Here is a 22,928-nt window from a genome sequence, read left to right on the forward strand (position 1 = left end):
ATAATTGTATAAATACTAAAGAAACCATTTAATTGCTTTAAACTTTCAGTTAATCTTCATAGCTCATCAAATAACAACTGTAGGGGGTTTGAGACGTGCACTGATAATAAACCAGCCTGTTTAGAACTCTGCCCGAGGACTGGCGATGCAGCTGGGTTGAAAAAGTGCTTGCCTGGTAGCCCCAAAGAGCCCTGGGTTCCATCCTCAGGACCACGTGAGACTGGATGTGTGCCCACACACCACACACATCGTACAAATGGGATTGACTTTTCTCCTCCCTGGTCCAGTCAGAGTCTTCCTGAGCTCTACAACTGGTCATTTACGGAAGCTTCTTCATATCTACAGCACCAGGCGGTGCCTTCCATACTGCCCAGGTCTGGAGAGCACCTTCAGCAGCTAGGCTCTGCCCACCTCAGTAGCTGAAACCACACCCATCCTTTCTCTTTGCATTAACCCCAAGTTAGACTCCCATGTTTGCACATCAAAGTCTGTCTCCCACTATCCTCACCCTGATATCCCAGGTCCACTGCTAAGGTTGTCAGCTTGCACATGGAACCTGAAAGCAGAGAGGCCACGGGAGACAAAGGAGACCAGATGAAGACTCCTCCTCCTCATCATGTCTGTTCACAGCCTACTTCTTAGGGAGGACCAGAGAAACTTCCCCTGTCAGTCACTGTGTGGGGTAGCAGAATCCATACTAAGGAAATCCAGAGGAAACTGGAAACATCATAGACTCGTTTATCTGAAGCCATGGGAGTTCTGAGAAAGACTGGTGTCCCTGGTGGGGATGGCTCACCGTTAGAAGAACCACCTGGCTAAGAGGAGGACCCCCTACACCTGACCCACAATTATCCTGAAGGGAAACCCACCCCAAGCGTGGAGCATCCCAAGCCAGAGAGAGCTATGAACTGTCCACAGCCACTACAATGGGCTCTGCTCCTAGGCTGCCGCAGCACTGGTCAGGACCAGAAGGATAGGCAAGAACCAAAGGAGGAACGAGACCAATCTCCAGCCCAGGCTGCCTCTCCACCAGTTCCACGGGAGCCTGGGCTTGTTCTTCTCTTTGTGCCTGGCCTTCTGGATGAGAGAAATGGGTATCGTCCACTCAGCACACACCCACCCGGGCTCACAGCCAGCCTTTCCCCATCCTTGGATCATGCACTTGTTCTTGGTGCAGAGTATGGATGGAGCCGTGTCCCCCACAACATTCTTAGGTAAAATCCTGACCCCTAATGGGACGGTACACGAGAAGGCTGTACAAAGCTGAGAGGCTCTTGCCTCTATATGGGACCAGGCAGCTGCACCTATGAAATGTCACCATTATGGCAGCCCAAGCAAGACCTGAACAAAACACCAGTTAGTATGCCAACATGGATGGGGGTGGATCTCACAAGGCCCAACTCCTAGACAAAGAGTCACTGGCAATTAATGACTGCTGAGAAAGGAGAATCAATATTTCCCAGGGATGAGCTCCCTAAGTGATCAGCCATATATATGATAAGTGGACTCAGAAGGTTGTATTTGTATATTTATACACATGCATATATGTAACAATAATGACTAAAGAAAAAGAAATGGTGGTACATGAAAGTACAGAGGAAGAGAAACACTAGGGCATTGGGGAGGGACATTGATAACAGGAACTAAAGATGACCAAAATATGTATTATGAGATGCCAAAATGCAATCCATTATTTTGTACAATTAATAAATGCTAATAAAAATGGAAAACCAAAAAGCTCTATTTTTTTAAAGAGTAATTAAGCTAAAACAAAGTTGCTGGAATGGGTTCCACTCTACTCTGACTGGTGTCCTTGAAAACGAACATAAGACGCAGATTTGTATACACAGATGGACAGGACACAGCTAGCAGGCAGCTATCCTCAGGCCTGGAGGGAACCCCCAGAGCCTCGGTCTTGGATTTTCTAGCCTCCAAAACTAAAAGAATGGAGTTCCCATCCATGGCAGTCTAGCACTAGGTCAGGACCCACCTTCATCCAGTCTTTCCTAATTCCTATTCCCGTTTCTCCAACTCTTTCCTGATCCTGATGAAACTGCAGACATTCCCAGAAGTTGTATTACCTCATCCTTACCCACCAGCAATCTCTAGATCCCACGTCCCTGCTACAAGTCACTTCACATAACCGTAAGAACACAGTCAGGGCTGGTTGTCCAATCTCTGCAAGTCGTGCAGCAGACACTAGGCTTGTAGCCGCAGACCTCACCACTCCCTCTAGATCACTGGCTACCTGCAGAACAACAAATCCACTCTCTTGCCTGGAGGAGGCCCCAGTGGGATCCCTTCCTCAGCAGACACACTAGGGTCCTACAACATGGTGTCAATGGTTCCCATGCATGGTACTATCGTCAGGAGAGCTAAGGGGACAGCCTACCCAGGGACAGCACATTGACCAACATCACCAACTGTCATGCAGACATCAGGCAAATGAGGAACCGAAGAGCTGAGTCAGGAGTCTAAGGACCACATAAACCTCCTGCAGGCCCTGGGCTATGCTGTGGGGCTTCTGCCTAGAAGAGGCTCTGCCTAGCCCTGGGCCCTTCCTGCCAGTGCTGAGACCCACCACAGAAAAACAAACAGGTGACACTGGGCACTGTGACTTCTGCTACCCGACTGCTAGAGCACTGGGGGACAAGCAGCGTGGGTAGACTTGATCACAGAGTTAGTAGTGCTTGATGTCCGACAGAGCCCTGTATAACATGCCTGCCACAATGCACACACACAGACAGCATGCAGGCTGGAGCAGGTACCCACCACACCCCTGCTGACTACCCCAGTCAGGGGCTGAAGAAAAGAAAAAACGAGAGAGAGGGGGAGAAGGAGGGAGGGAGAGGGAGGGAAGTGGTCACCTCTCCTGCCCAGCATCTGACCATAAGCCAGGAGGAACTGAAGCTGACCCAAGCCAGGGCGACCAATGCGGGTGTCTCTGTACAATTTACAGGGTGGCCTGGCTACTATTAAACAAACGACACTTAAGAGTCAGGTCACTCCAACCATAAGCATTCTGGCCTCTTACCTAGAACTCAATGTATTAGCAGCGACACCACAAGGGGACAAGCAGCCAAGAAAACACCTTCCCAGTGGGAGGTACCAGAATCCATAGTGGTAAGGTACCAGAATCACAAAGGCCCCCAAAGAGTCGCTAATGAAATCTAGACAGGGAAAAATGGGCTTCCACAGTCACCCTGACCCACCTGTCCCAGCTGAGCCTCCCAGCTTGGCCCACTGTAATCACCAAGAAGGCCATGCTAACCCCAAAGAACTCGCTCTCCACAGTGCCGGGTCTAGCTGTACAGCGTCCAGGCTGATGCACAGAACGCATCTGCAAACCTCTGCACTTGCCGCTACTCTGGGGTAGGCTTGTAAATGACAGGCTTGGGGATGTGGGCACAGCTCAGTGGGAGAGCACTTAACTGACATGTGTAGTCCTGGGTTCAATCCCCAGGCTTGCCAGGTAAGAAAAACCACAATGTGACAATATAACAACAAATACATAAATTTCCGATCAGTATTCTTAATAGCTGTAGGGGTCTTGGCTTTCTTTCTAGGATCTCCTTTGGTTACTGATACCCTTCTAGGAATTGACTGGCTCTATTGAAGTTTTCGAGTTCCCACAGGCATCACATGATCCCTGCATGCCCTGAGTCTCTGCTTTGGTTGTAACTACCCTTTCCAGGCCTCACACCCCTCACGGGTGTCTTTCTTCTTGCCCCATCTCTCCAGCTTTTCTACTTCAAAGAACGAACTTTGGCGCCTCTGTTCCAGCCTTGGAGCAACTCAGCTCGGTGAACGTGAGAACAAGCCAAAAGTGACACAAAGAAGGGAGGGGCCACAGCTCCCGAGGAAGAGGCATAAGAAAGAGGCATAAGAGGCAGAAGAGGCACTTCCTGTTTGGCCCTCACTGTGGCACCCTTCTTTCTCTATCATCCCCGAGCTGTTTAAAATCTCCCAGCCCCCCCCCCCCCCCCCCGCTAATCAAACAGAGCCATCGCCACAGGCTGATGCGGGAGAGGCCATTCTACAGCTGACTCTGAATTTTCAAGGGATTTAACTACCTGTCTTAACTATGGGATGAACAACCGTGGAGCAGACTTTCTGCAGATCCTACAGGACAAGACATCCCTTTTTCTGGTCCCTGGTTGTGTAGTTGGAAGTTAGGTCATTTACTACATCCAAAACCCTCCCCAAAGAGTAACCCTCAGGCATACTACACACACACACACACACACACACACACGCACACACATGCACACACACACACACGCACACACACACGCACGCACACACACACGCACACACACACACGCACACACACACGCACGCACACACTCATATATACACACTCACACACACATATGCTCCCCCCCTCACACACACACATGAATGCATGCACATGCCCCAAAGAGGATTCAAAGAAGACAGGAATAGCTCCTAGCAATTCTTCCACGTGGGGCTGAAGCTTTCCAAAGACGCTGCTTCTCTGTGAAAGACCTAAAGAGCATTGTGTCTGGGGAGTTGGAATGTTGCAGAATGACAGCCAAAATTATTCTTGACTATCAGGTTCTTTAGAAAAACAGCAGATCACCTTTAACCTCTGTATGTGGCCTAACGTGCTCATGACTGTTAGGTAAATCTCTTAGAAGGTACCACTTTAACCCTAAAGCGAAGACTGCTCTAGGAACATCTGAAACCCACAGAAAGACTTCCCTATTTGGCTGTTGTGTATCTACCTGATAGTCCACAGCTGCATTTGCTGAATTCATTGATCCAGGACTCTGTTGTCCTATGGCTATACAAGTGCATGTAAGCTCTCCTATGATGGAGTATGTCACTCCATATGGAATGCCATCTTGACCCTGGTTACTTGTATTTGCTCAGAATAAACTATGTTCTTACTTCCTTGAAAGCAGATGGGAATACATTCTGCTGATCCAGGTGATGGAGGCCTCACCCCTAAACTAACGTGAGGAGTCAAGCTGGGCGGGGCCAGCAGAAGCATAACTGGAGCCCAGCACAGCCCTGCCACAACAAGGGCACAGTCTCCGGTGACTGCATTTAACAGTCCTACTTCACGAGGCTGGCACCAAAACACATTGTAAGTAAGTGCGGAATATCTCAGTGGTCTCAAATGGCAAATTCTCACATGGTGCCGTCACCCAGGACACAGAGAGGTTTCAAATGACGCAGCACACGCTGCCGGCAGAGTAGGACATAACTGAAGTTGGACAGGAACAGCACTGACAACAGGGTCAAGGCAACCAAACTGCAGACAGTGGAAGAGGAAAGAGGCATCGCAGCCCTGAGCAGCCGCTGGGGTAACGTCTCTGTCATTTCTGTCTGTGCCTCTGCAGCCCTGAGCAACTGTGCTGGGCATGGTCTAACGTCTCTGTCATTTCTGTCTGTGCCTCTGCAGCCCTGAGCAGCTGCTGGGGCATGGTCTAACGTCTCTGTGATTTCTGTCTAGACACTGCCCCCTTACCCAATGTCTCCCACTTGTATCAGGGTCCTTGACTGTCTGGTCGTCATGCTTGCCGTGGCTCAAGACCCTCCCCGAGCAGTCACGCAGGAAGAGCTCAGCCTCCTGATCTCCTCGGGAAGTCTTGAAATTCCGTACATGCTGCGGTCCCCGCTGGCTGCTGTCTTTCCTGTGCTCCTCCCCTGAGGCTCCGCCAGTCGGACCTTCTGAACGATCTTCCCACAGGTGACGCAGAACCCCACCACCACCAAGGCTCCCTACCAGAGCCAAGGTGCAAGCCTGGATCCCTCTCACAGTCAAGGTGAGCCGCAGGTCCCAAGGGTTGGTGGGGGCTACAAATCCGGTCCCCAGGGGGGCTGATGCTGTGGCCCTGGAACACCCAGGGTACGAGTGCGTCGGGAGTGGACTATAATTGGGCACTACTTAAAGAAACAAAAGTGTGCTCCACCGAGGAAAACACTCCAGGAAATGTCAAGTTCACACCCCTGAAAACGCAAGGAAATACTTTAAGTCTAGATGAATACTTGAAGAAAAAGCTTCCTAAAACACAGCATCTAGCTGTAAGTGGGAGAGACTGCTGGAGCAATACACAAAGAGCTATTCACTCAGGGCACAACATGTGTGGTTACACCCGTGCAAAATGTCAAGCCACAGCCCAGAAAATGAGGGGATCCAAGAGAAACTACAACTGTGCCGTTAAATAATGCACACAAAGATAAACCCTTAAAAGTGAATGGCATTCAGCCGGGCTAATGAGGTTGATGATGTTACTAGATAGAAACCTCCTTTTTAAGAACACAAACTATAGGGACTAGACTTCCCCTCATCTGCCTACCCTATCCATAGGGCAGCAAATGGCCTTGATCCTGGTGACACACTCAAGCAGCACCAGCCATAAGAGCTAGGAAGGAAAGTAGCCGCGGTGACTCCAGAGGCCAGAGGGACAAGGACCATGAATATTATTCAGCCACGGAGTAGGACACAATCATGCCATCCACAAAGTGAGTGGCGGCAGAGTGCATCAGGTCCTGTTGAATAGACCAGCACCAAACACCGGAAGGCTATATACTGCATGTTCTCTCTCATGAGAAGAAGCTAAAACACGACAACATAAATACACGATGGAGATGGCCAGAGGCGGGGAGGTGGGTTGCAGACGAGGGCTGAGTAACAGGCCGCGGTAGGGCGAAAGGTGTACGTTCTGGTGTTCCCAGCACAGTGGAGTGACTACATCGCAACCTACGGCATCTTCTATGAAAACCTCGCAGAAACGAGTGCAAGGGCTGTGAGGTAAGAATCATGGCCAGGAAGGAAGTGCTAATTGTCCCGACTTGACCATCCTGCATGAGCATACCGAAATGTCACACTGCACCACTTAAATCAGCATATCTGGTTAATACATATTAGTCAAAATAAAACTGAATTATAGACAAATAAAAACAAAATTACCTCCATAGCCACGAGGAAAAACAGGAAAGGAAAAAGGCTGCAGGCAAGGTGATCAATGAAAAGGCAGCAAAGGGAAGAGAGAAATGAAACGGGACAGGAGCAGAGGAAGCAGGGAAAGACGGAGCGAAGATGCAGGTGAGCCTCCACCACGGGCTCCTTTAGAAACGCACGCAAGTGTGGCCCACAGAGGGGCCCGCTGCTCCAGCCCTGCAGGGCACCTTTGGCTCTGAGACAGAGGATTTCCTGAAGATTCACTTCTCGACCTTGCGAAGGCAACAAAGTCAAGGGCAAGCCAGGTGCAGTGGTGCACGACTTCCAGCGTTTGGGTGGGGGGCTGAGGCTGGAGGGTCAAGAGTTCAAGGCTAGCTCGGGCTCCATAGCAAGGTCCTGTACCCCCCCCACACACACACAAAAGAAAAGAAGAAGCACATTCCAGAATTTCTTAGAAAGTACCATGGAAATATCAACACCAGTATGATGACTCTAGAGGCCAAGGCAAAAGCCTCTGAATGTCTCTGACTGACATTCATACATATGGTATATGACACATATAATGTGTACATGAGCATGCACACATGCATGCACACATGCCTATACATGGATATACATACAAACACACCTACACATACAGACACTCCCACAGCGCCATGTGTACCCATGGGTACAAATGCAGATGTATACAAATCCACACATGAATTACCACAGGTCCACACACTCATTAGCACACACACACACAGTCTAAAAATACGTATGTGATTTATTCTTCAATTAGATCCAAACTTTGCTATCAATACTGCATTGCATTACAGTGTCTAGACATTGGAAGAAGTGTTTTAAAATTAACAGTGGGTATAATAATATCTCTTATTGATAAGGAAGGTAAAAAAGGTTAAGAAATGGATACTATAGCTCAAATAACCAATATGAGACTTCAGCAAGAGGTACACAGAGGGCCTGTGAGCCCCAAGCTGAAAGAAGATTCTGGACTCTTCTAACAAAGACACCCATGAGTACCAAGTCTCACTCTTAGGCTGCCTTGAGTCACGCTCAGCTCACCCAATAGGCTCAGTTTCCTGTCTACACCAGAGAAGGACACATAGGTGACAAGCCACATGGGGTGCCCTTCTGGCCTATTTCATCTGCAGAACTGGAGCTCAAAGGAGGGTTCACAGGACAGGGAAGACAAAGGCCTAATACCAGAGGGTCAGGGTGAGCTGCACGTTTACCTCAGCTGAGGTGAGCCCATACCCACCTCACTCAGCCTCCCAAGCCTGGGTCAACCCACTACAAGTGCATCAGAAAGATGAGAGACACCCACGTGCCGTCCCACAGCCATCCACGACCTAAAAGCAGCTCAGCAGCTTCAGAGAAGCAAGCCCAGGCTGTGTGCCCATCAGATTCCTCTCTTCCCCAGATACCACCACAAAATCCTGAGCATCGCAGCCTTGTCACTGAACGTTGGTGGATGGAGGCTCAAGATGAGAGAGGCAGGCGCACCACAGCCACAACTGCTCTTGATTAAATAATACACAAACCGAAATCCAGCACAGCTGGGAGAGAGGCGGAGCTGGCCAGAGGGCCACCTCATACTGAGCACACTGACCTGCTTCTCGTTCTCATCCTCCAGCCGCAGACGGTCCTCAATGCAGCTTCGAGCCTGCAGGAAGGCCTTTCTCTGTGAGCGCTCCGTCAAGATCCGCACAAAGACGCCATACATGTTCACACCCACGAAGAGCAGGGCGTTGGCACCCAGCTGTAGGGAGAGAACAAGTGCAGAGTGTAGGGTTCCGGCTAGTCGGGTGCAGGAAGGAGGGCCTGGGCCACCAGGGAAGCCACCTGGAGGCTCTCCATCAACCCCTCAGCCAGATTCAAACCCGTAGCCACCCAGGGATATTCAAGCACTTCCCAGACCTACAGGAACACAGCAGGAGCCACACGTGGCAGGCAGAAACACACCTTGGTCCACCCAACAGAGAGCAATGCCACAGCATGTCATGGGATTGAGGGGTAGCAACATCTAGTGTCCTGGGCTAAATTTTACTCCCTCCCTATTTTATATGTTAAAACCTTGAGCCTAGAAGACCTCAGAATGTAATTGCATTTAGAGACAGGTTCTTAAAAGTGGTGATTAAAGTACAAGGAGATCATTAGGGTGAGCTCCAATCCAACCTGACAGATAATAAGAGACCAGGACACAGGTCTGCGATAGGTCCCTGAGGAGCCAGCCCTGTCCCCATCTGTATTGCAGACCCAGCCTCCAGCACTTCGAGAAAATACATTTCTGCTTTATAAACAACTACCCCCACTCTGTGGCACTCTGTTACGACACTCCCACGAAAAACAACACACCTACAACATAAGAATGAAATGGCTGGCCGGGCGATGGTGGCGCACACCTTTAAGGCCAGCACTCGGGAGGCAGAGGCAGGCGGATCTCTGTGAGTTTGATGCCTCCAAAACAATACAGAAAAACCCTGTCTCGTAAAACCAAAAAAAAAAAAAAAACAGAAAGAAGGAAATGGCTGGTTTCAACACTACATGGGACACCCTAGAAAGACTCAGAGGAGGTAAGTTGACAAAAATAAAACCCGAGTAATTGATTCAGGCACAAAGTAACCTGTAGCACAGGAAGAATAGGCCCTGTTCTGTAAATATCCCCTTCTGCCATTACTGCCAGGCCGAGGAGAGTCTGTGGGGAGAGCAGACACTTACACCTACTTTGAAGGTCAGAGGGAAGCTACCTGTTTGGTTACATAGGATCGCAGGAACATAGGTCATGGCCCTGAACCAGCTCTAGTAAAGACCCCACAGAACCAGAAGACCTCTCAGAGACTGACAATGGACAAGGAACTCAGCTCGGACCCCACAAGTCAGCCCTGACTACTGCCCCCTGAAAGTCTCTTCCCCTGGCCTGTCGCAGTGCCTAGCAGACCACAGGACCAAGGTGGGACAGAGACATCTGTCATGACTCACAGAGCATGGCATCCCCCAGAGCAGGGGACACCTATCCGACCCAGGGAAATGTGGGTCTGTCAGGTGCCGAGGTGTGGCATTTCTGTCTGGTTCAATGAGGCGTTTCCATTTCTACACAGGGATGAAGAGTAAGCAGACTTCGAATGCTACCATTCGTCACAGACTCCCCAAGGAGTCCAGACACACCTGTGCCACACTCTACACACAGAGTACAAGGCCAGTAAGCGCAGCAAAGGATGGGTCAGGTGTCCCCTGGAAGCTGCTGGGAGAGGCTGTGGAGATGTCCTAACCAGAAGTGGGCCTGAGACAGGCCTGGGACAAGCACAGCCCCTGGCACTCCTGAATGCAGCCTGGGGACAGGAGGGAGGCCCAGCCTGGGACACCACAGAGGACAGATCTGGGCATCAAGCAAGGGTCTGGGCATGTGCTGTATGAGATGACCTCTTTCGAAATAAATTAAAAACAGGGCTAGACCTGGGGACTCTCTTAACAAAGCATGCAGGTCTCAGGAGTGACCTTAACCTGTGCAAACTCGGACAAGACTACCTTGACTTGATGCACAAGCAGAGCCAACCCCGAAGGTGAGTTGTTTCTTGCAAAGGCCTTTACTGGTGGAAATTAGGGCATGCACTCAAGCAATGGAAGCAGCTGTAAGTTTACAGCTACATTGCAGGGACCTTCCAGTGGGTTGCATCAAATAAGGCCCAAGTGGGATTGTAACCAGACACGTTCTTTAATTTGCTTTTACAAGCATCCTGTAACTACTTATATCCCATGCTGTCACTGAACACTAAAGTCCTTTGGTTACCTACCTATAACTTCATGAACTCTACCTGTCATAAATAAAAATTTGCATCTCAAAGCCGTAAACCAGTAGTGGTCACCTGTACTCTAGAAACACATCAGAGAGAGCATCTCACTGTGACCCTGACATCATGGCACTCACTAAGCATAAGGACAAGTATGTCCCTCTGTGCCCTCAGTCTCTAAACTCAACCCCACCCCACTGCGCGCTCTTCCTCCTGGCACCCACGCATCCACCGATGTGACGCGCTCTACAGGATATTCCAATAGCGCCACGGTGACTCTTCAACTCACAAGAAGTCAGCTGAGTAACCCAACCAGAGGAAGACACATTAAGTACCCTGGGAGATTGTTTAGGGCGGCAGGGCTCTAGGCGGTGTGGCAGGGTTAGGCCACAGCCAAAGAACAAAGTATGTCCAGAGCATGTGAAGTCACATGACACAAACAGCAGAGACCACCAGCACCACCACCTCCCCGACAGGGCAGTAGAGCTCTCTGGAAAACACATAATGTGGGAACACATAATGTGGGACTCACAGTTACTTCAGCCACCGGACACTGAGTCCCAAATGCAAAACTGGGACCCCAGGGTCAAGGTTACAGCCTCATGGGCCACCCCTTCCCCCCCTAAACGTAAACAGTCCTTGAACGTGGAGTGGAAAGGCTGAAAGGCCGGCTGCCCATCTCCACACAGCACAGGGGTAGCCCCGGGAATCCCCTGGACTCTCAGCATCCCTGATCAGAAGTGACAATGCCCCCTCTCCACGTCCACTAGCTAAAAATCTGCCCGCTCTAGAAGAGAAGCTTATCCAACAACCCTTAGAACATCTGAAGGGCTGCATCTGTGAGGTCAGAATTCTACATGATGCTGTCCTCCAGTGAGCCATCCCAAGGGGAAGAGATCAGCAGATCAGTCTGTCCCCCACAGAGAGCATTGTGGGGAAGGTTTGCGGGGGCAGGGGAAGTGAACCCTTAGGAAGACTAAGGGACTTCTGCTTAATACCTCTCACCTGCCCAGGCCTGGCCCACCTAGCCAGCCCTGGAAGCCCCACCTCTTACTGACCAGTGCTACAAATGCAGACACAAAACTCAACACCCGTGTTATCCATGGCGATAGCGATTCTCAATTCTCCCCATGAAGCTTTTTCACCTTCTGGCCAAAGGGCCACTTGGAGCCAACACATTCCCCAGTGAGTGAAACTGGCAATATGGCTGAGAACCTGCTCATAATGGTAAGAGGGAGATGGTTTAGGGTCATCATGAGCTTACCAGAGGCCAAAGAGTCCCAGGCTACACAGGGAAGAGGCCAGACTGCCATCCTGCCGCTACACTCCCTGACAGCACCCCGGCCTACCACTCACTGCCCATGGGCCTTGCGGCAGCCTGTGGCCAAGGCTCCTGTTCGCCTTCTACCCAGTCACATGATACCCTCTTGTTTCTATTTATTTACTTGTTTGTTTATTTATTGTTTTTTTTTGAGACAGGGTTTCTGTGTGGCTTTGGAAGCTGTCTACTAGCTCTTGTAGACCAGGCTGGCCTTGAACTCACAGAGATCCACCTGCCTCTGACTCCCGAGTGCTGGGACTATAAAGGTGTGCGCCACCACCACACATGCTACCCTTTTAAATGATCCCTTTTCTCCTCTTCAGCTGTAAGTTTTTTCCCTTCTGATCCTTCTCAAGATTCTGAGTCTTTGACGGCGGGCTCCACGTCTCCCTGAGGAGTGGGTGTGGCGAGGATGGCTGCTGCGCTCAAGACCTCTCAGCTGTTCTCATGGTTCCAAAGCACCAACCTCACCCCATACGCATGCACACTGCACCCCAAAGGCAATGGTAACACTACTCTCACAGAACGTGGTGGACACTTCCCGTGAACCCCACCCTGTCAGGCAGACGTCAGAGCAAGGAACGCGGAGCTAACAGGGTCTGTGGGAACAGGGCCAGCACCAATAACTACTCCACACTGTCCTCGCATCCCCAGCTCACGCTGTGCCACCGACCCCATTCCTCAGACAGACACAATAAGGGCAAGGAAGAAAACAGGGTTTCCCGGGGACTACAACACGTGCACAATCCCTTGCAGTGGGCCCTAGCTGAATGACGCCCCACAGAAATCAGAAGCAGATTAGCAGCATCAGACCCAGAAGACCAGCTACCAACAAGTCCAGAAGCCTTCACAGCGCCTGCTTGCCAGGCAGAGCCAGAGAAGAAGGGTCTCCCAGGGACGCAGAGTTCCTCAAAGCCACACGCAGCAGGTTCCAGGCAAGAAAGGGACCAGGAGCAGCACCTCACCAGAGCCAGGTCCTCCGTACAGGAGGGTTCTGTCTTAGCAAAAGAGCTGGGGTTGTCCACGCTCGAGTCAGAGGTATCAGGACAAACTTGAGCAGATGGGCTCAAATACAATATTTACAGGAATGTGCAGACTTGTGAATCTGTTAGTACTGCTGACAAAAGCAACGTTGTCCCAGGAACAACAAGGGTGCCCAGAGCCTAGACGGCGGTTTCTAATGAGAGCCTCTGAGAAGAGCCAGGCTCGGCCAGGTGTGGTGGCATACACCTGTAATCCCAGCAATCAGGGCACTGGGCAGGAGGTTAGCAATTCAAGGCCAGCCCAGGCTATCGTGAGAAACCATGTCAATTACAAGGAAGGAACCCTGGACGGAAGGGCTGATTCTCAGCCCGGGCCAGACATACATGAATGAGTCTGGAGCATGTATGTCTCAGAGTAAGAAAGAGATATGTTAAAGGTCAGAGACAGACAGACAGACAGACAGACAGACAGACAGACAGACAGACAGACAGAGCACACAAGAGCACATGGAAAGGCTCCAAGTAGCCACACCAGGACCACACGAGCATCAAAACCAAGTGGTACCGAGTTACAAGCCAAGCGTAAAGAGTCACATTGACAGACAGACATCAATAGCTAAGGAACCAGGGTGGGAGCAGGCAAATGCTGGCCACATTCCCAGCCATTCCCAGCTCCCCTGGGCTCTGGGCAGTGAATTCCCCACTCTCCAGATAGGGGAGGAAGCACCTCCCGCTGAAGAGCACAACAAGGACAAAGACAGAAAAGAGTAACTCAGTAAGGATAATTGGGAGGGCACTCAGCAGCACCCCTCAGCCAATGACAGCAGCTGGGTAGTGACAGGCCACACCCCCAGAGGTTAAGTGCTCGCTGTTGAAAACCCAGTGCCCCAAAGGGATGAGAAAAATCATCAGACCGGGAGGGGCACAGAATAGACACCAGGATGTCACTATAGTCACAGCTGGGAAAGCCCTGGCCTTGGGCGCCCCTCATCCCACCATCCTGCAGAAGGAGCCATCCTAGCCTGACCTCATTATCGCATATCCCTGGGCACCTACGTCTCCTCTGTGCCACACACAGGGACGGGTGGCCCTGCCAAGGCCAGCAGCTGTCAATCTGCTCTCTTGCCCCTGCCTCATCAATCCCGGTCGCCTGGGTCTCCCACCCCTTTCCATCCTCACCGCTGAGGATGCTGACTGGAACCGATCTCTCTACAAAAGACCCTCCTGCCCGCTTCTTCTGTGGAAAGAGCCATTCAGCATGTTGGAGGCTGACCCCGCCCAGGCCCACCTCCCGGTGCCCTGCCCTCTGAACAGCATGCACCTAATGCGGGACACATGTGCAGCATACCGCTCCAGGCGGCTCGTTGTCAGGACCGCTCCCCTAGCTGCAGCCATGACTTGGAGGCTTCTCTGACCCCCAGATGGAGCTGAGTGGCCTCTATCATCCTGTGGTTCCCACATTTAGCCTCATCCCTATTTAGTATGCAAACCTGTCCGTTGAATTTGCCCCAGCTGTCAACCTGTGCTGTTCTGGGCTGCCCCTGCAGCGAGTACCAAGCCTGCGCATCACTCAAACTGTCTGTGAGGGCACAAGAGTACCACAGGCTGTCCTCAGGCAGCCCAGGCTACAAGGACTTGTGAGGCGTGAGCACAAGGCCTGCTCTGAGCTTTCTGTCTCATCAGTTTCTGGCATTTCTGACATTCCAGAGGAGACACTGAACCCCACGCTGCTTCCCACACAGCCCAAGGCACAGTTAGAGGCAAATCCACAGGCAGCCGTCCCCTTGTAAGTCCCCCCATAGGTCAGGCTGTGGTGGTGGGGTCAACCTCTAGCCCCCTCTGGGGCTCCTTAGCTAGACACCATTCTGTCCCTGCCTGTGGGCGTCCAGCGGGGCCTGGGTGAGGCTGCATGCCGCTTTCTCTCCAGCACACACAAGTGTGTTTTTAAATTAATGTAATTGCTCGTCCGCTCTCCGGTCCTGAATTAGTAAGCGCTTTAGAATTAGAATCATTTGAAAGGGAACCAGCAGAATGCTGATCTTTGCTGGAGGCGGTGATGGCAATCTAGGAACCAGGGTGCTGGGCTCTTTACTTCTGGGCCCGTCTGAATTTTCCATGATTAAAATAAAAACAAGTTTAAAAACAAGGACATGGTGACTTCCCACAAGCTCCATTCACCTAGTTTCCAGCTAATGAAGCTGTAGTTACCAGGCCAGGAAATGACTCTCACTGGGACCTCAGAAAGCATGGTCCTTGGTGTTTCCTGTTTGACTCTTGGCCCCTCAGAGCCAAAAGGCTCCCAGGTCTTAGGGCCTCACTCATCCCCCGCACTCCCCCCCCCCCCCATCTCCTCCCAGATCAGGTGGTGACAAGGGCTGGTACAGGGACACCAGACATGATACACCAGGTGCTTGGCACCCCAGGGACAGCAGCTCCCCCACACAGCTCCACACACGCTGCCCAGAGGGTCCGCGAGCAACAGCACAGTGGCCATGTAAGCCTCCCGGAGGGGAGGTTCAAGCTCACCCACCGGAGCCTCAGACGGCCCCACTTCAGGCTCGCTCACTGCCCACCCCCCTTGGACCTGTGATGCCTCTGCACCTCCGACCTCTTCAGACACCTGGACATCAGCAGAAGCCATGCAGAGATAAGAGGGCTGGCTAAGTGTCCAGCCCTGACCCCGGATGAGACCCTGCCTGGCACTCACTCTGCAGTTCTCAGCAAAGATTTTGAAGTGTATACAAGTGGTTTTTTTTTTTTTTAGGCTCAACCAACGATTCATAACACGTAATCTCTCAATTATCCCTCACACCTCAGGGAATGTAGTGCTGGAGAAGACAGCTGCCATGGTTCAAGGGGTGAGTTTTCCAGCCATCTTCCCAGGGAGACAAACCCCCCTCCTGTGAGGAGGGCATGGGTTAAGACAGGATGCAAAGCATACTAAGAATTCCTGGGATGACATATCATATGTGACCTCAATGCACCATACTCAGACTGGCAGGTGCCCAGTGCACCTCCCCCGTGACCAATCGGAATGCTCATGGCATATTCTTTCCCTGCAGGAAAAGAATGTTCAAGAGTGGGATACCCTGCTTCTGGTTCTCTCCTACCTGCCTCTCTCCAGAGTCTCTCGAACTTGCACCTACCCTCTTGAGGGGGCTTGGCCAGATGCACAGCTAGCATGACAAAGCTTCTCCTAGGACTGCAGGTCATTCGGGGAGTCCCACAGATGCCCCCACCCCAGGCTACGACCCTCTGCTGCACAGGCAGGCAGACAGGGCAGTGTCTTGCAGTAACAATTCTCACGGAAGAGCTGGCTGGCAGCCATAGGCTAAGAGCTCTAGATCTAGCTCTATATCATGCACGTGGGCAGGGAAGGGAAGACACCCTCCAAAGAATAAAAAATTCTATAGGGTTATGAAGAGACACAGGTCCTGTTGCTGGGGAGCAGCTCTAAAAGGACTCTGTGCCAGGTCAAGAGGTCAAGTGGCCCTTGGGGATCGATAGTCTAGTGCTAGCCTAGGACCATGATAAGGTTCAGACAGCAGGAGGCGACCAGGTGCTATGAACTGGCCATGTTCCATGTTCGAGATGTACATGCCACACACCTCCTCACTTGGAGACTCCTGTGTGAGCAAACTGTCCCTCCTATCTATCAGAAGCAAGACAGCAGGTGAGCGAGGACCACACCCAGCATGTGCCATGAGTGCAGTCAGACGAGCCACAATGCTGGGAAAAGGGCAGCCCGGTGGTGAGCACCAGGGAGCCAGGCCAGCTCCGCACGGTGCGTGTGCACTGCCCCAGGCTGAGGCCGCTTCTGCAGGCTGGAGCACGTCTTTCAGAAACACTACCCTGTGTTTGTGAGCTGTTCTGTGTTCTTAGAGTAAATGTAAGCTTTGTATTCAGATCCACACACGCTGCTAAAGCAGAATTCCTCTGTGGGGCTCAGAGGCTGAAGCAGGGACACTAAGGGGCTCTGTCACACTGTCACACTACGTACACGTGGCTTCCTGTTCACCCGACTCATCTTCCAGATGCTGCCAATGCTTCTGCACACACATGCACTCCCAAGCATAGACACATGAACAGACACACGTGTGCATGCCTGTGCATAACCTCTACGCATACATACACGAATACACACGTGAGTGTGCATATACATGAAGATGGCCTCACGGGATTGACGTGTGCATCCAGGAATTCAAGCAGCATGATCCCAAGCTTTCTTCCTATTCCCAACTAAAGGCAGAGCAAACACCCAGCTTGGACATCAAAGCAGGTGCTGCCATTCTCCAGTCCAAGGGGACGTCATTCAGGGTCCATGCTGTCTTCAGTCCTGGGCTGGAGTCCCACCCATAAGAACTCAGTAGGTCCCAGCACAACTGAGAGGAGGACAAGGGAAAGTGGGTGCTTAGAAAGGACAGAGGAAGAGTCCCAGGGAGGGAAGACAACAGGAGGGACACGCTGAGGGGTCCACTCATACTGGCCTGGGTTAAGTGGTGGGAGGTGTCACTCACTTCCTCACGGAGTGCTCAGAAATCCTGGACCTAGGCATTGTCCTTGTGGCACGCTGGCCCCATACGGACATACACAATCTCACTGATCCCGCTGAGGTGTGAGCTCAGGACTCCTCATTCTACAGTCCAGACCCTGAAGCAACCCAAGGTCGTGGAAGTAGGGGTGCAGGACTCCGCCCTGGCTACCCTCCTCGGGGCTACATCTTCTCCCTGCTGACACATCTACCCCAAAGATAATAGACTGGAATATTCCAGTAGCCTGAGTGTTCATGCGCGTGCACAAGTGTGCAGATGGACATGTTTGAGTGTTCATGCGCGTGCACAAGTGTGCAGATGGACATGTTTGAGTGTTCGTGTGTATGTGCTAGAGTATATCCATTCCTAAATGTGTGCCCATATGCACTGTGTGTGCACAAGTGGACATGAGGCTCTAAGCGCAGGTGAGCATGTCTGTGCTGGTGTGTGAGCGTAGGTGCGCAAGTATGAAAATGCGTGTAAGAATATATATTTGTGAGTGTGTTTGTGCATCAAATGTCTTGAGTGAGTGTGCACCGACTTGTGTTTCCATGTGCATATGCATGGGTGTGAGATAACAGTGAGCTTGAGTGTGCATGAAGATGTATCTGTGAGGGTGTGTGAGTGGGCAGAGAAGACTGTGGGCGTGTCCACCGCAAACACAAGCGTGTGAGTGGGAGAATACGGCAGGGCGCACAGGCAGCGCTTGTGTAGGTGCCTGCATGGGAGTGTCTGAGTACGCACCTGAAAGGGCGTGTGTGCTTGCATGTGAGGGGTTGCAGAGCAGGGGCAGATATGACTCATGTCCCCAGACACAGTGGAACAGTGTCCTAGAGAGTCCAGGTCCCTTCCTTGTCTCATCCAGCCCCTGAGATGAAGACAGGAGCCCGCAGCTGTGAGAACAGCCTCCCTGTCCCACACCCTGCTCTCCCTGTCCATGCTGAGGTCCCACTCCTGCAACCTCCGAGGCTGCAATTCCTGGCTTCATGGGGGTCTGCAGGCAAGGCGAAGGCGCAAAGCCCCAGGCCACAGGGACACCACCCGACCACAGCCACAGGGCCCTTCTGGCCACACTCAGTGCAGGGTGTCCTGTCATCCACACCCTAGGAGTGCCTTTCCATGTGTGATCTCAACACGTCTAAAGCACCTCACTCCAAACAGTTCTGGTTCACAGAGCTAGCAGACCACTGGCTTCAAGCAGCTGACTACAGCGGCAACATCCATGCCACTGATCCCAGATGGCTGGCAGGATAGGGAACGCCTGCCAGACACAGTCCACACATGGTACCCAGAAAACACAGCTGTCCTGTGACACCACAGAAAGAACTGCTGTTCCCGCTGACCGCGGGAGAAACTGAGGCACAGAGCTCGTTCTGCATCCCCACTCACAGTGCTTGGAGACCACTCTCTCTCAAGCCCACCTGCACCCATCCAAGTCAGCACCTGAGCCACCCCGATCCATGTCACCTGCGCACCCACGGAGCACAGCCCCGATCCATGCCACCTGCGCACCCACGGAGCGCAGCCCCGATCCATGTCACCTGCGCACCCACGGAGCGCAGCCCCGATCCATGTCACCTGCGCACCCACGGAGCGCAGCCCCGATCCATGCCACCTGCGCACCCACGGAGCGCAGCCCCGATCCATGCCACCTGCGCACCTACGGAGCGCAGCCCTTACCCCTGAGGCGCCAGACATGGTACAGCAAAGAGTGTGCATCTGAAGCCATCAGAGCCCCAGAGGGTGGTGCCCACAGCTTCGTAATATACAGAAAAAAGGCAACCTAGGGTTAAGAACCAACAGAAACTGAAGTACATTTCCTCTACCCCAACAGGCAGCCAGGCTGAAAACACATGATGTACACAAGTCCAATAGACCTGGGCTACTTCAAAGAGAAAAATAATAATAACAGTAATACAGACTCATCTGGGGCAAAAAGCAAACACACAGGGGCTATGAAGAAGCCCAGGTGAAGCTCAGAGCCAGTGGATGCAGGCCTGTCTGCCTCCTCTACCCCAGCCTCAGGAAAGGCAGGGCAGGAGACCGCTGTGGGTGGAGGCCTTGAGACAGAGGCTAGACCACTTTTCCCAAGAACGCCCTCCCTGTCAATAGCATGCCAAGCCGGTGACCTGCTCTCAGCTTTACTTCCCCCAGGCTTCAGGAACCTCCCTGAAGATGGGCAGTGGTTCTGGGAGGGACTTGCTCCCCTGCATAGGATAGGGCCTGCAGCCCAAACCTCCGTGCAAAGTGTAGGTCTGCTTTGGGCCTCTACCCTTGACAGGAAGCTAATCCTGTAGGTCTGAGATGGGGGTGCACACTTGACTCTGGAGCTTTCACAGGACTCAGCCCCCAGACTCCCGTGGCGACCAAACACCCTAAATCAGCATCCCCTGTGTGCCAGCAAGGGCTACCCTGCAGGGCTTCCTCAGTGACTCATTCTCTCAGATTCTTCTGCTTATCCACCCCATGCCTTCGTCTCCCTTACTGCCTTAGGAGGCAAGGGGGCAGCGCCGTCAGCAGAAGCTGTGCAGCAGCGGTGACAGGGTCTGAAGGGAGCTGGCAGTAAGGCAAGGAGGTACACCAGCACTCCCCGCAGCAAGTGGCAGCTTCTCGGGCATCTGGAACTCTAAGTGGCAGAGCTCACCGACAGACTGCAGGGGGCCTGGGATGTTCAGCTTTCCCTCAGTGCTTCCCTACCTTGGCCTCCATTTAGGTGTCAATAGGGGACTTGAATACAAATACTGTTGAGGATAGAAGGCTTTAGAAATGGCAAAATATGTTCAGCACATGCTTTCCTTACGGGCTTTCTAACCTTCACTGTCTCTGTGGGAAGTATCATCTTCCCCTGAGGGTGGGAGCGCGGCTCAGTTTCAGTGAGGGAGAGATTTACTTCAAATTGGAGACCAGTCACTGGGAAACCTGGGTAGTGGCCTCCTAAGAATCCTTGCTTCTACAGTGAACCTCCTTCCCCCACTGGAGTAACACGGGGTCCTCTATCCCAGAGGGAGGGGCACTGGCACCTTTGCAGACTCCTCCCTCTCTCCTTTTAAACCTTTTCTCTAAAAGGAATGCCTAGAGGCTGTGCAGGGGGGAAGATAACCAGTTTAAAAAGATAACAACACAACCTTTTAAGGCACCTAGAGAACCCACCATGGACCCGAGCCCTTGTCTCTCACTAGGCCAACAATGCGTGCTCAGCATTAGACCTGTCATCACGCCCCCGTGACAGGCACTGCTGCTCCCTGAAATCAGATTCTGGGTGTGACTGTTGATCCTATAGTCAGCAGGTACACCTCTCTCTCTCTCTCTCTCTCTCTCTCTCTCTCTCTCTCTCTCTCTCTCTCTCTCTCTCTCTCTCTCTCTCTCTCTCTCTCACACACACACATTATCCTCCCTCAATTTGGATTCTAGGCCCAGCCCAGCCCCCCACAACTTCCCATGTGCTCCCAAGGCTACCTTCTTTCCTTATATGGGTTCCCCCACCTATCTGTCCCTCATCCTCCTCCTGCTGTTCTGTAGCTAGACCTAGAAACAAAACCCGTCCCTCAGTCCCTCAGCTGCCAAGCCTGGGCAGGACCAGTGCGGGGGTGAGGGGTGGGGGTTGGGGGGGAAGCTTCCAAACTCCTGGGAACAGTCGCCTGGTCCACCCCACACCTGCTTGGGTTGGTGGTCTGGGAGAACAGTACCTCCAGAGTCCAGGAGGAGTCTCAAGAGCAGTTAAGTCCTCTGCCCTTGTCCCAGCAGCCACCTCAGGAGCCCAAGTTGAAAGAGACAGAGTCCCACCCAGGCTTTGTGGGGTCAGGGTCGGGGCTTCGGGGAGCAGAGGCCGCTGTGAAGCCCAGATCGCGAGTGACCTTGGCAAACTCCTCTCCTTTAGAGCAGGAGCCGGGTTCACAGCAGGGTAGTTAGCGATATTACAAGAATTCGAAGTCCATTTCTCTCCCGCTAACTGCTCCCTCGGGTCCGTGGAATTGAGAAGCAAGCCCCAGATGCGCTCCAGACGAGCTGGAGAGGAGCCCAGGGGCTGCGCGCTCCGCCAGGCTAGAAGCCTGGCCTCAAGACCGAGCACCCTCCCACTTTTCATCCCTCCACCGAGATGGGTGCGACCCAAAGCCAAGCCGCGGATCCGGCTTGGGGCCCCGCTTGGCCACACAACTACTGCCTGACCTTGGGCCTGTCGCTACCATCACCACACACACACACACACACACACACACACACACACACACACACACACACACACACACACTCACACCGGTCTCGCGTCTCCACCCTAAAGACGCTGTGGATTCTTACCGCTAAAGAAACCCCGGGTGGTGGGTGCTAACACTGACTGCATTCCCAGCTTGCTGAGTGACCTTGAACACCTGTACCTCTCTTCAGAACCTCAGTTTCCCCACCCTCCCCATAGGAAGAAGAACGTTAAACTCCAGTCCCTCTGGCAGGTGTGTCTCCAACCCAATGGGGGGGCGCGTGATGGCACTTACCGTCCTCCAGAGACGTGGGCGCTTGGCAGGGACCAAGGCGGCTGTGACCAGTAAGTGAGAGGCAGCCACCACCAGCCCGAAGCCGATGGCCAGTAAGCTGCGCACGGGCAGCAAGGCATAGGACACGAAGGTGACCAAAAGGAGTTGCCAAACCCCCTGCTCAGCAACCGCGGATCCCACTGCGCCTCCAGCAGAGCCCCTCGCCGGGCCACCCAGCGCGAAGGGGCAGCAGAGTAGCGCGAAGGTGAGGCTGAAGAACAGCGCCAGCTGACCGACCTGCTGCAGCTGGGGCACCTGCAGGGATCGGACATTGGTGACCACGAACAGCGCCAGGAAGACGATGCAGTGCACCGGGTGAGACCCCTTGGCGATGCCAGGCGCGGGTCCCGGCGCGCCCAGCAGTTCGGCCAGCGCCAGGGCACCCGCCAACAGGCTAAGCACCGCCAGCGCCTTCAGCGTGGCCGCCTGCTCCAGCCGCAGCGTGTAGCCGCGGAACAGCGCCTCCAGCTCGGGGCACGCGAACTCCTCGCCACACGCCCGGAGCCCGCGCCGACCGCCCGGCCCGGCCGCCCGCTCTGCGCCCCCGGGCTCGCCCGCGCCTCCGCCGCCGCCTTGGCCGCGCGGCGCCCCCGCCATCTCAGCGCCATGCAGCGGCCGCGGCCACGGGCGCGCCCCTCGCCGGCCCGGGGCGCCGGGGCGCGGGCGGCGGCGCCGGGGCGGGCGGGCGGCGGGCGGCGAGGCGCCGGGGCGCGGGGCGGGCGGAGTTGGGGCGCCGGCTGCCCAGCGCGCGCGCCCCGAGCGCGTCCCCCCTCCCGCCCGCCGCGCCTGCGCACTGGCTCCCGCCCGCGCCCCGGCAGTGGTCCTTCGCGGCGACCGCGCT

General features: G+C 53.3%; 1 protein-coding gene across 1 annotated transcript in view; it reads right to left on the reverse strand.

The window, feature by feature from the left end:
• Window positions 1-22,684, reverse strand: part of Adcy1 (adenylate cyclase 1) — a 116,536-nt gene extending 93,852 nt beyond the window's left edge. The window contains exons 1-2 of the mRNA XM_013122702.3: window positions 22,049-22,684; window positions 8,547-8,696 (exon numbers count right to left, since the gene is read on the reverse strand). Of these exons, the coding sequence (XP_012978156.2) occupies window positions 8,547-8,696; window positions 22,049-22,684 (786 nt within the window). The remainder of the gene's footprint in view (window positions 1-8,546; window positions 8,697-22,048) is intronic.
• Between the last annotated feature and the right edge of the window lie 244 nt (window positions 22,685-22,928).

Source organism: Mesocricetus auratus, unplaced genomic scaffold (assembly GCF_017639785.1).
Source record: "Mesocricetus auratus isolate SY011 unplaced genomic scaffold, BCM_Maur_2.0 Super-Scaffold_100006, whole genome shotgun sequence".
Taxonomy (NCBI): domain Eukaryota; kingdom Metazoa; phylum Chordata; class Mammalia; order Rodentia; family Cricetidae; genus Mesocricetus; species Mesocricetus auratus.